General features: G+C 37.7%; 2 protein-coding genes across 3 annotated transcripts in view; one reads left to right on the top strand and one right to left on the bottom strand.

The window, feature by feature from the left end:
* LOC137391030 (chromodomain-helicase-DNA-binding protein 8-like) overlaps window positions 1-7,138 on the top strand; it is a 28,706-nt gene extending 21,568 nt beyond the window's left edge. The window contains exons 31-36 of the mRNA XM_068077369.1: window positions 539-862; window positions 2,823-3,016; window positions 3,192-3,560; window positions 4,640-4,835; window positions 5,095-5,316; window positions 6,510-7,138. Of these exons, the coding sequence (XP_067933470.1) occupies window positions 539-862; window positions 2,823-3,016; window positions 3,192-3,560; window positions 4,640-4,835; window positions 5,095-5,316; window positions 6,510-7,138 (1,934 nt within the window). The remainder of the gene's footprint in view (window positions 1-538; window positions 863-2,822; window positions 3,017-3,191; window positions 3,561-4,639; window positions 4,836-5,094; window positions 5,317-6,509) is intronic.
* Window positions 7,139-7,679: 541 nt separating this feature from the next.
* LOC137391032 (coiled-coil domain-containing protein 92-like) lies at window positions 7,680-10,640 on the bottom strand. Of its 2 annotated transcripts, none has more exons than XM_068077372.1 (4): window positions 10,517-10,640; window positions 9,337-9,539; window positions 8,980-9,036; window positions 7,680-8,446 (listed from the first exon to the last, which is right to left on the bottom strand). In XM_068077372.1, the coding sequence occupies exons 2-4, from the start codon at window positions 9,461-9,463 to the stop codon at window positions 7,776-7,778; spliced, it is 855 nt and encodes a 284-aa protein (XP_067933473.1). In that variant the 5' UTR covers window positions 9,464-9,539; window positions 10,517-10,640; the 3' UTR covers window positions 7,680-7,775. The 2 variants fall into 2 exon arrangements, with proteins under 2 accessions (XP_067933473.1, XP_067933474.1); XM_068077373.1 differs by having other exon boundaries at window positions 10,552-10,611.
* Between the last annotated feature and the right edge of the window lie 3,225 nt (window positions 10,641-13,865).

Genomic DNA, 13,865 nt, shown 5'->3' with positions numbered 1-13,865 from the left:
TCAAAGATGTGCGTTGCCCATCAACTTATTGTAAAATTACCCCAATCATAGTCTATAAAACCGGTGAAATTGATGAGGAAAATGAGAAAAGTTGTCGATGCTAACTAATAATATTACAGTTACAGTACAGCCAACAAATTACAAAGTTGAGTCTAGTTTTTTCTTATTGTATGCCCAAGGCATGAGTTTGGAAATATCTTGAAACGGATTGGGCAGATTACATGTATTTTACTGTTCGTATAATGTAAAATCCCTATAACGTAAATTCCCTATAATGTAAACGCTCCTGGAACAGATTATTTACGTTGTAGGAGCATCTACTTTACTACGCGATATCACTCTCATCAGCTTCTCGTAATTGCCGTGACTATGCAACTGTTGTGAATTCAGACGTCAATGTAGCCTGGGCTTCACAAATTTCATCGTACAACAAACATCTTTTAGTTTACCTCTGTAGACATTGTTCGTTTTCCCTAATCTAATTTGTAATACTTCAAATTTTCACGTAACAATCAACTTCTATTCTGTATTGTCACAGAGACAGGAGAATGGCCGACAGCTGCCATATCTAAGAGGATTGGAGGGGTGGGGCTTGTGGGTACCTTGGACACACCTGTGGGTACCCCAGATCCATCTCGTGTAGGCACTCCAAACCATTCGGAGTACAGCTGTGCCATGGAAGAGGAGGAAAGTGAAAGCCTTCGATTGACAATATCAAGGGGTGGAGCCAGTAAAATTAGGAAACCTAAGAGAAGTAGGCTTGACCTCGAGGTCGACAGGATCGCCAGACTCAGGGATGGAGCGGACAGCGAATGTTCTCAGTCGACACCTTTGAGAGGCACACCTGACAGTCTCATGAATGGTAGGGTGGAGTTCAAATCACTCGTGTATTTTTACCTCTCAAGCATTGCTCCTAATCTCCGTCTAGTGTGCAGATGTCTTCATTGTAACATGGGTATAAGCGTTGTGTGTTATTTTGGAGTTGTTCACACATGCTGCTAGTCCTCTTTAGAACATGATCTTAAATTTATCTGTTGCATTATTGCTTGTAGCACTTCATAGAAGCTAGCAAGGTTAACTCGAATTTTCTGTTACACTTTATTACTGCTATGCTAACGATGTTTGTCTGTTCGCTCTCTTCACTTTCGCTGTTTTCGTTATTATCTGTTCATTCTCTGAGAAGGCTTCTTGTCTCTAAAACAGCATGTACACCGGTCGAAATCAGATAGGCCGATGCTTCAGAAGAAATTATGAATAATGGTTCGTCATAAACTGGCTGAGTAATTGAAATTTAGATTGCTTGTTGTCAATTTCTGGACGAGTATTCTATTACAATAACCAATTAAAAATGATTCTCAACACCAAGCTTGTACAATTTCTGTTAATCATAAACAATGATAAGTTTTGATTTGAAACACCTCGGAAGTCGTGTTTTTATTGTTATCGTTTGTGTACAAAGTTTTGCAAAGCTCTTTGAGTATAAACGACTCTGGCGATTCCAGGTTTTGAACATTGGTAAATGTTTCAGATATGATTACTCTTGGATAGGAAAGAACATAATGCTGTCAATACACCCAATGCTATAGAAGTATGTTCAAACTAGGCGTTTGGCTGGTCAGCTCAATAATGTAACGAAAAGTAACTTTTGTTTGCTATTGTTATTTGCAGTAGTTTGGTGTGCGTTAGTTAACACACTTTACTAAAATATAATTTTACAAGCATTAGAGTTTTTTATGAGTTTATAACCACAAAATAGCTGTCAATAAATTACACTGCTGTGGCAATAAGCTGTGATATGGACAGTTTCAAAGACCTGAATCAATTATAGTCGAAGCGTTAAAATGTAAGTAAATATTTAAAGGCTAATTTGAGACTTCATCAATTTATAACAACAACAGCTCTAAAGGAAATATTCAACAACACTGTTGTCAGACGACATTCAAGCAGAGCTGCATGTTTTGCCTTCAAATTGAACAAAATATGCCCTGACTATTTGTAAAAGTTTAATTCTTTGAATGTGCTTATTTTACTCGAGGTCTGCCAGTATTGATTCATTCTTAAGATGAATCAATACTGCTATTGATAAAATATAAAATATCTTAAATGGCTGACTTGCAGCAAAATTTACGTTACGGTTATTAGGTATCAAAAGATTCACCATGTCTTACTCTGCTGTGTTGTAGGTGCAAAATATGTGGAAATGTGATTACAAGCTCTTAAAAAGCTCAAATATGCACTCCGCTAGCTGAGGTTTAAAAATTGAACTGATTTTTGGCTAGGTTTTGAGATATCAGTGCTCAAAGTGACAACGTTACAATGATAATGAATTAGACGCGTAAGGACAATAGACATGGTTTTATTGAATGCGTGAAGTTTATTTGTGAAAATATTTTGACGAATGAGGTTGCATAAAAGTGTAAACAGAAGCACATCGTGTTCAACTGCGTTACATTTGAGCCGTTTTGATAGGAATTCCAACCTATGGCTATTTTTGTGATAGCTGCGATTAACTATTCGTTTCTGAGCTTTTAAGGGCGTGTAATCACATTTCCGCATACGGTACTTTGAACCCGCAACACAGCGGAGTAAGACATAGTGAACCCTTTGCTGCCAGACAACTGTAATGTAAATTTTGTTGTAAGTCAACCTTTAAGCTGATGTTTCTTTTCTCGAGCCTGAAAAACAATGGCTACTCAGAGCTTTGCTTGCTATGCGCTTTGTGAACTGACAGTCCATGTTATTGGCTTCTTAAAGAAATATTTTTAGTTAGAAAGTGTGCTGTTTTTCTTTGCCCTAAACTTTTTGTCTCTCTTCATTCGCAGGGTCTCTCTCTAGCCTCTTTGCTGATGACCCGAACTCCTTCGCAGCGCCCCGCAAGAAACGAGGTCGCAAATCAAAGGCAGAAAAAGAGGCGGAGGCTAGGGCTGCTGTAGAACAAACCATAGCAGCATCATACAGAAAGTTGGCCGAGCTTGATATGGAGCAGGACACACGGATACCCATGGTGGACACTACGGTGAGCTTATAGTCTTCATTGCTCTATGGTTTTCTTGATAATTACTTATCCATCGTTCTTCATTTACAGCAGATCCCTATATCCGTACGCGGTCAGTCGTGTGTGCGAGTGGCAGTAGAGAACTGGAATTATTGTCGACGTCTTTGCTCGGAGCACTTTGCATTTATTTCTTCAGGATGGAAGCAGGCTGACTGGTGAGAGTGCACCACAGCTCAAGGATGTGGAGCGCTGGCGATTGGAACATCCCAAGTATATGGTTAATACCAGTGATCTTCTCGCATCGTCAAGTTCCTCTAGTCAAGGTGCATTTGCTGGACTCTCTGCCGGTTCAGACCGGAAGGGTCGACGGTCAAAGCATGACACGCCTGAGCTGACTGAATCTCAATTGGCGTCACTAACCGGTGCAGAGAACGTGCCTGTAATCCACCGCGAAACCGGTAAAAAGATAACAGGCAGCAAGGCTCCTTCCCTTTTACTCCTTCAGCCCTGGCTTGAGAAAAACTCCCAATATGATGTCGACTCTAAATGGGCGCCGGTAGTACGGGTATGTGATATTTATTCATCACGTTGGTGGAAACTTCTGTGTTAGTTGTAGGCTATGTTGTGGGTTGATCTATCCAGCTTATAGATGAGCTTGCACAATTTCACTCAAATCAAGTGAAAGTGTGATTATGGTGTCTATAATTGCAATGAAGCAGACAGAATAGAGACATGTAAAGCTGCAACTTGAACGAAATAGCCGATTTCAACTATAGCAACGATTATAACTAGTGACGTCATTTTGGGCATATTTTTTCTTAGCATTCTAATCGCGATCGAATTTTGTTGATTTTAATCTTGAAACAACCTGGCAATCAGATAACCTCAAACATCAAAAACAAACACAAATGATAGAAATACCGATAGTTTTCGATAAAATCTACTAAAGTTTTGTGCAAGTTCACCATTAACAGAGTTTTAAAGTACTAGTTATGCACGCATGGAGTGAGTAATCAGCCCGTATGTTCTAGCTCACACTTTGGTTTCTTGCTGAACTATCGAGTGTTCTATCTGAGTGTTATAACTTGTCTCTGTAATACCTAAACAATAGTTTCAACTGTGAGTTATAGCTCAACTAACAAAACCTTGTTGTTTGTGCAGTTGTTAGAGTAAAAATTGCGATATGATAGTTGATCAGTTACCATCTAAAACCAATCAATGTTGTCAGTTTTTGTCATTTTTTTGTATTTTGTCTAATTTTTTTGGTAACATGTATTAATTATGTTTGATGCTGCATATTTGACTTTGATGAATTCTTGTTGTGTAGTTTTGGTTGGAAGGTCAGTCTAATAAAAATGTTTGTATTTCACAATTAGTAAATAGATGCTAGGCTTCCTGATGCAAAGTAATATTTAAAAGTCCCAGTATTGACTCATAAATATCACATGTAGTCATCTTACGAATATAGTCTCTACATATTAATGATGTGTTGATGTTGACTATTTGTAAGTTTCTACATTCATTTTCCAAAGTAGCAGGTCCTGTCAGCCACCCGTTGTGAGTATGGTAGCTCTATGGATAACTGTTGTTCAGAACTTGGTGTCATTTTTGTCCTCCCGCTGCATCATTGGTTTTTGTTTACAGCATATTTTACCTGATCATCTCAAGTCAAGGATATACACAGACAAGAAGAAGCGACGCAGGGAGGAGGCTAGTTCTTCTGCCAACAGTGCCAGCTCTTCAATTGCTGCCGCACAGGCTGCTCAAGCGGCCATGTTCGCCGCTGCCATGCAGGCATATCCCATGAATCTCGGTGCATTTGGCTCACTTCCTTCAATGGGTGAGTATTTCACAATCTCTTAATTAGTTTAGTTTTCTCAGGCACTGATAACATGTCACGATGAATTTGCGGGTATAAGATATTCCTAAGAGGTCGTAGACCTACGCTGCTGCAACTTTCACAGTGGCTTCACTAGTCACTGATTTACCCGATGCCTGTCACCTCTTCCTTACTATCAATATTGTTACACGGTGATGTACTGCAGGCCTCACACCCTCCATGATTACTGTTGATATTGTCACACGGTGATGTACTGCAGGCCTCACACCCTCCATGATGAACCTATATGGTCTTGGTCTCGGAGCGGATGCCACAGCTACGGATGAGGAAACGGCTAAAGCCTTGGCAGCAGCCACCAGTTCTGCCCACTCCGCCTTTCCTTATGGCATGTACAATCCCCTTCTGACCTACAGTACAATGCTGGCCCAGGGCCTCGGCATGGGTGCCTCGCCAAACTATGCGCAGGCTCTTTCATCGGCAGGTATGTTATTTGTTAAACGATTGTGTATCAATAGCTTGATTTCGTCTTGTTCTAGACTGTAAGCTATACGACAGTCGAATCGCGACTTCAGGAGTGTGGAAAAGAGCAGCCACACGTTTTTGAATAAAGCACATAAATTGGAATCGTTACGACGGTTTTCTCTCCTATTGCCAAACGATTCTAGCTGTTGCATTCTGAATCATGAATAGTTAAGCGTTTGTGTTGAAATATAGTCAGTATTGAATTGTCAGTTGTCCAATCAAATACAAGCATAGGCTGCAACTGGCTAAATCGAATTGAACATTCTTGACGATGTTCAGTTGTGAAGTTTTGAGCTTCAGTTACTTCGGTTGTTTCTTGCGAGTGATCCTTCTGACGTCAGAAAGTTTGCTTGACACCCCTTTATGTTCCTTAAAGATAGCTTTGTCTACAGTAGCTTGCCGTAATCAAAGGAAAGGTTTATATGTTGTATACAAAGTGATAATGGATGACTGGTGACAACATTGATCCTCACTTACTCAAACCATGGTCACTTGTCAAATTTAGACCCATTCTCCTTTTATCAATGTAGTTCTATTAGAGTTGCAAATAACTAGCTAGTAGCTAAAGCTTGGTTCCCATATATGCCGCAAGCACCGGTAACAGGATCGCTGGCTAGCGGCGGGCAACTGGAAACTTGCGTGTGGAGTATTACCGGTAGTTGCCGGCAGTCGACGCAAGAGTTCAGCGCTGTTCGACTTTCACAAAGAGCCGCAGGAAAAACCTTCCCAAGATTCACAGGTGAAAGCCAGCATTTTTGAAATGGCATGACGAGTGACTATTTTTGTGCAATCATTAGCAACGCAGCTTGATGTGAATATAAGTCGCCAAGCCTCAGCCGCCGAGCCTAGCGCCTCAAGTGTTTTCCTGCATGAGATTACCGATAGGGTCTCGTAGCCGATATTGGAACTACGCTTTAGCACTAAATGGCAACTTGCTTTTACTAGACAATCTTCTACAGGTTCTCTTTTTGTCAACAATGATTATAGCAGTAGTAATTGCAGTTAGCAACAGATGATAAACAGTTATTAAGTAGTAATTGCTTTTAGGTTGTTGTGCGATTTGATTGATAACTCGCTAAAGCATTACATTTAAAGCAGATCAGTTCTACAATTTAGAATGTGAGGTTGACTTACGATCAAGTGGTGTTACAGGCATGCTGAATGGCCTCTTAGGTCTAGACGCTAACGCTCTCGCAGCAACTGGAGTAGGTGGGGAATTAGATTCTGAGGCGACAGAAAGGATAATGGCCATGTCTGGTATGAACATGGCCGTCATGGAAGAATATGCACGAGCTGCTGCCGCGGCAGGCCTTGTGGAGGCAGCGGCTTCAGCAGCCACGACTAGCAAAGAACCTGGGGAGCGGTCACCAGCTCCTCACAACCCTAAGCCTAGCAAAGCCTCGGCTACTGTGACTAAATCACAAGATAGTGGTGAAGAGGAAATGCCGGAGGACTTGAGTATAAAACCTCGTGGGGAGGGAAGCGCTGTAGGAACCCCACCCGCTGAGGGTAGATCAAGTTCTCAGTTTAGTATGCCGGATAGGATTGCAAGAAAGCCATCGGAGGGCTCTGAAGAAAGAGCTGGTGCTATAACTCCTCCATTGGATAATCCAGAGGATAGGGATAGTTTGCAGTCTGAGGGTAGGTGTAGTAAAAACTCTTTCAGGGCCGCATCTGTAAGCCCTCGTCCTTCCAGTATAGCAAACAGTCAAACGTTACCAGAAGGTGAAACTAAGGAGTCACCTGAACATAGACCAGAATCTCATAGCCCAGTGAGCTAATGAGTCAGGGGAGGTAGCTGCTACCTTGTCATTCTCCAATTACTCTACAAGCCTTCCATTATTGTATTATATTGTAATGAAAACTTGGCCGACTGATATGATATGTTGATGATATGATAATGATACGTTGGCCACTATTGAGGCAATTGTTATAGGCAAAGTTGCTTAAGCTTAGTGGCATGACACTAATGTTTATTTCCCCTCTGTCAGAGTGCAAGAGAATGCTCTATACATTTGTTAGATTTGGGCTGAAACTAGTACCAAATTGTTTATGTACATAAATTGAGCACCTGTTTCATAATGTCTAGCTGCCAGTGCTAGTGCAGCAAGCTGTAGTCCTTTGCTCATATCTTCCACATGCATCTCTCTTTAATTTATTGTCCCTCATCCATGTATATTAGTCAGATTCGCGAATATGTTTATTCATATACACGACTACCATTTAATGTACATTACTTGTAAATTTACCATATTTTCTTATGCTGGGTTAGACCAGTTGCGCTGGTGCACAATTGCAATAGTCCTCGAAAATTAATAAAATTTTAAAATAGACACCTTTATTTTCTATTTATTATACAATTTACAATGCTACCAACATGAATAACAAAAGACAAGGATTGTACAGAGTGAAATACAGCTATTCCGTTGTAGTCTTGGGCTCATGAACCCAAGTGTTAGCGGTTGAAGCTATCTTGTCCACTGCGAGTTTGCTGTACTCTGGTTGAGATTTGAGATCAAGTCTTCTTCGAATAAGTTGTTGTCTTCTACTAAATACCTTTTTGTTTAACTCATCACCACCTACTATGGGTGGTAAGACCGGAGGAATGGGTTTAACTGCTACGCTTTCTGCCTCTGTGTCTTGTTGTACAGCGTGTGCTAAAAACACCTCGGCATCTGGCCTTCTTTTTGTACCTTTGGAAGTCACTGGCCTTGACCTAATGTCTTTGGCGGAGACTACTCGGTGAGACTCGAGCTTTTCATTGCGATCTGTCATGGTTGGCGATTGAAGCCGATCAGTCATGTCTTTTGTTTGCTTTGTAGTACTTAGATGAGTAAGCTTGAATTTGTGCATTTCTGTCGTTAGATAGGCAATTGTGCTACTCTTACTATCTAAATCCATCTTCAAAGCTAGCACCTGTTGATCCCTCTTTTTCAACTCCTCCACAAATGACTTTTCAGTTTTCCGTAGCTGTCGTTTGAGATCTGTTACATTTTTATCTTTCTTTTGTAATTCTCTTTCCAATTGATTATGTTTTTCTTCATTTTCCTTTACCAGCGCCTCTAATTGATTAACTCTGTCTTCTTCACCTGGTGAATATAATTGTGGTGTTAGTAAATTCAAAGCATATGTTTGTATTGCGCAAGTAACTTATGTTATTTGAGATCTAGCCTATCCTTGTATTAAACCAAGTATAATCCCAATTTCATAAATAGTCGTTGGAGGAAAAACCTCACTCTTCCAAGTTTTCATAGAATATGTGCAAAAATAGATTTTTATCATTGATTAATTTTAATACCTACAAAACTAGACAACCCTTTAATTTTGTATGCTGGAATTCTGCCATTAACAGAACCGCATATTTACTCAAAATCTGCTGAAATAAAGGCATGTGTTGGCATTTTCTTACTGTAGATGTTGTGGGTTTAGTTAATCTCTCACACATCTGGCAGTTGGTGACAGACACAAACTGCAAAACGAGTTTTATCCAAAAATAGCGAACCAATTTGCAAAAATTATTTGAACAAATTTTCACATTTTCACAAATACTGCTTACGAGTGACATTGGTATTGCTGGATTTTAATTTATGAAATTTTGTATGAGCCACTGGTGCAATCTTACCTTGCTTCTCTGCTTCATCGTTTGTGTAGTCTTGCATTGTAAGCTCAAAAGTTAATTCTGCAAAGAACAAAAATATTAGAGATTGGATTATTGTTAACAAATTAGCTTTGTTTTATTATTTGCTTCACTTGCATAGTTTTGCATTTTAAGCTCCAAAAATTAATTCTCCGAATGAGCAATCTAGTGGTTAAAATACATGCTCATGCTGGCTGCGTGAATCAACATTTTACAGTTCACATGGTTTGTGCTAGCAGGCAGTTTGCATAAACTATTTTTACCTAATATATAGAGCCGCTTTGGAGACGTCTAAGATTTTCACAGAGCTAAGGTAAGTTCAACACAGAGAACATGTCCTACCTTTGCATCTTCGTTGAAGTTTGCTGATCTCCTCGTGGAGAGCTTTCAATGTGCCAGAATGCTCCTGCTGCATGAAAAGTAGTGAGCTTTCCAGGTTTCGCTTTTCTATTTCCAAAGGAGAAACCATGATGAGTGCTTAGTTGTGTGCTTCAGTGGGAAAAATTCAGTGGCTTATGTCACCTCACCATCGCTCCAAGTATTACCTGAAATTTTATTAGTATATATATTAATTGGTGTCTGGCCAGCAGTTTATAGATCTTGTTTAGCCCACCTGTTTGCCGCAGCTTGACCTGCACTTTCAATTTACCTTGATTTTCATCAGCATGATACAATGTAAAACAATAGTGTGAAAAGGTTAAACTGTTTTTAACATGGATCTGTTTTGGTAAAACAAAAGTCCAATAGTCATAGCCTACTTCGATCACTATTGAGGGTTCGATAGGCTCCAAGTGATAACATTCTCTTGGGTGAATGCTGTTGAGTTTGCTGCAGCAGCTGGCTTTACTGATAATTATCTCAAGAGATTGTTTATACGGAAATGACATTTTTAGCTGATCCAATTATAAATACTCTAAATACTTTTTGCAAAAATGTAACTATTTTATGTTACAGATTTTAATGCACAAATTACTATTTTTAATGTTTTACATGTAAAGCAAACTAGAACCTTTTTCACTGTCAAAAAGAAAGCATACAAGAGACAAATTCTGGTAAGAAAGATCAGACCTTCCAAACCTCGGCATAGATTGATAAACTTTTATGATTTTGTAGCTGCAAATTCTTATCGCTATAGCTATTCAAACGCTTTTGTTGCATTCAAATGTATAGAAAATAAAAACTTTAAACATAATTTGAACTGTTTTGTGGGAACATTGAACTTTAGTTAACGATAGAAGCTTTTTGTTGCATCACTATTACTGTTGCCATTAAACTTACTACTAAACTGATTTTAACTTTTGTGTTACACGGCTTTTTGTTTTAGAATTTTACGCTTCAACAGCATTAAATACTTGATAGCCAGTAAAATATTTGAGTAGTAAGCGGAAAAACCTTTATTAACATATTCTTTTGATTACATAACTCCGCTGCTTCTACTAATATATTAGTAACGAATTGCCTAGCAAAACGCTTGAGAAAAAGTTTACTTTAAATTAAATAAATTTATGTTAGAAGCACTTACTGCTATTGCGAGACTCTGAATCGCTGCAAACTCACCACTTTCAAACTATGTTGTTAAATCAATATGTAAATGGATGAGTATGAAGTTGCAATAAGATTATCAGCCTTGTTTACATTGTTGCGGCACAACAGCATTGCATCTCGGGAAAATAAAGTACTTTGTTTTAAAAAGGCGTGAATATGAATATTTCATGTCAAGGTCATAGCGATGCTTCTAGCCTGAGTTTAAGATTTAAGAGTTTTATGTTCTGCGCGGTGTTTCTGTTTGCGATTTATCGAAACTACATGCTGCATTAATTCTAGGCTTTTTATCTTTTTGCTATCGTTGTATGAATAGAAACTATACATACATGGTTGAGTTTAAGGTTATAAGTAATTATTGCTTTGTTTAGCAAGTTCTTTTAATTATTATCCTTGAGTAGCCCTATCAACTAATGCAGCTTTCAACGATTATTGCTCACTATTTGGCTCCTCCAAAGGAAGATGTGTTTTAAATATTTACTTACATAAATTTTACTTCAATTCAATGTTTCAAGATTTTTCATGGTTTGTGTCCTCGTTTTTACACGACAATTACAGGTTCTTAACTCATTTCAACTTACGTGATATGAACAAATTGCATACAATCACTAACAATCATTTTGAAAATGTCATTGCCAGCTGCTTTAACAATCTTCCACCAAATATCCATTCTCTTAGCAGAGTAAGGCATTTTAAACACTATTTGTCAGACTATTTATTCAATTTTAATGGCTAACTGTTGCTTTTTCCCTTTTTTTGTTTTACTATTGTTGTATGGCCTAATTTGAAAAACATTTCTATTTGTGAAATGAAATTATTGCCAATAAAGTACTATATATATATATATATATATATATATATATATATATATATACATTTATTCGAGCTATATCTAAATGTCTTTTTATTTGAAATGCAATTGTTTTTGTGTTTCAAATAGTAGTAATAAATTAAATCGTTTGAATGATGTGTGTAATGCAAATCCTAAATCATAAAGTAATGTTTAAAGATGTTTGACTAAATCGATAAGTAGAATTACATCTGAGAAGCAGTTTATCAGCTTTTCTTTTATTTTTGGAATGAGAAATGATTTGTTTATAATAATTCGTAAGTTATTACTGTCTGATGAGTTGGCTTAAGTACATATATTCTTTAATGATGTCCACTATTATAATTAAATAACGTAACTATAAATTAAGAACATATCATCATACCAAAACCTTGAAACGAGGAAAATTTAAGGAAAAAGTTTCTATTCAAAGAGTTGGCTTCTCTGTGCGTACTGTCTGTCATTTTGCAATTGTTCATTGATAGATCTACTGCCTGTAAATATCATTCATGAAAATGTTTTTTAACACATTCCTAGGCCTTAAAACTTTTGCGGTAACAGAAACAAGCAGCTAGACTAACATGTACTTCTATTTTATAGGCAATAAGTTGCCCGTTAACAGATATATAATAGCACTTTTCGTAACAATTTGAGCTGTTCATCAACTTTAAATTCTAAATAAATTAGTTTTACAAATTAGGTTCCGAATATTTTGTTCAGTAGTCCAAACAAAATAAAAGCTTCATTCCAAGGAGATTTGTTTCGGATATGCGAGTATTTAAATGTTTTAATCACCTCTGATATAGACATTACTATGGCATGCACTTCAATACAGCTCGTAATAATCTGGTACAGCTACTTTCATAGAACAGGCATCAGCGATTATTAGGCGAATGTTTTGCGTTAAGTTTCATTCTATCAGCATAAAACAAGCAATCTTAGTTTTACTCCTTGCACTAACTCTTCATGCAGTTTCAGGGTTGTACAATTTGCCCGGAAAAACAGTTTTTACCAGGACAGCGGGAAAAACTGGGACAAACGTAAATACTGTTCGAAACTGGTAAATACCGTCCGAAACTGGTAAAAACGGAGCCAAACTAGAAACAATTATTTTAGGATTGTATTATTTAATTATTTAGGATATTATATTTATAAATACCTAATATATTGAAGTATGTCCTACAACAATGACATCAAATGGAGACTGAGTTAAAATAGAAATCTAGCTTGATGGTTTGAGAGAGACTTGTGAGACTCAACATAATTCATTGTAATTGGTTTCCTTTTCATCAGATAATCCTCTTGAACACTCATCTAAAACCATCAGTGTCTGTCTGTCCATTTTCACAGATTTTGAGACCTTTTGAAGTTTGCTGTTAAATTTAACTTCAGTCAACTAGTCCTAACAGTTCACAAGGGCACTGGCTAGTAGCCAATGGCTAATGGGTTTATGTAAATATGAATAGCAGTTTCGCACAACTATCTTCATAGTTTTCATTCCACTGTGGACAGTGCTTGTAATTTCCATTTTACACAATGCCAGGAGATAGACCGAGAAACCCAATATGTGCTGATTTTAATAAAATATATGTGAACGACAAACTTTCACATGTTGAATGCAAGTTTTGCAATGCTAAGGTCAGTGCAAAAGCTGATCGCATGAGAAGACATATAACTAAACATCAAACCTTAACATCGACGGCCTCACCAATAACATGTAGCTCTCAAGAAGCACAACAAGTTGCATTGTCGAGAGTGAGGATGTTGCTGCACTTGAGCAACCTCCTCTTACACATGTATCTTTAGCTCGGGTGATACTTATGCTTTCTCAACCTACACTTGTACGTAATGCAAAATATATTATATCCGTAAAAATTGTTGTAATGTATACATATATGATATGCTCCCTTTTACTGCAAGGAATGCTTGCACTACTCTATAACAACTAATAACTATTGCAAAATGATCAAAACATGTTATATAGAGCTGTAATATGAAGTAATACCAGATTAAGGTCAAACAAAACAGGTTGCAACAAAAAAAAAGATTTTCTCAGTTTTGACCGAATCACCTAGTAAAAACAGTTTTTCCCGTGACGGTTTTTACAGCCCCTTTTTCACCAGTACAACCCTGTCAGCAGTATTGATGACAAATTTATGCTGATGCATATTTTCTTTACATACCCAATTCTTAATGAGTAAACCATAGTAAATAAAAAATTAGCTGTCTGTAGTCTCAAAGTATTGTCATACTCAGCCTTTATTGCATAAAATTCGCATTTTCATCCTGTATGTTAAGCTTCTACTCAATGGGCAGGAACTTGTGTGTGTATTTTATTTCATCAATTACTAAAAATATGACATTAAGCAAACTAAAGGTATAGTTATTATATTAAAATTATTATTCAAAATAAATGAACGCTTAGTTCCTACTTGTGACGAGGCCCACATGCGCAGTAGCACAGCAGCTAGTCGAGGTGCTGGGTCCACAGGAATCGGCA

The sequence above is a fragment of the Watersipora subatra genome, chromosome 3, assembly GCF_963576615.1.
Source record: "Watersipora subatra chromosome 3, tzWatSuba1.1, whole genome shotgun sequence".
In the NCBI taxonomy this organism is placed as follows: domain Eukaryota; kingdom Metazoa; phylum Bryozoa; class Gymnolaemata; order Cheilostomatida; family Watersiporidae; genus Watersipora; species Watersipora subatra.
This window is presented reverse-complemented; position numbering and strand designations above follow the sequence as displayed.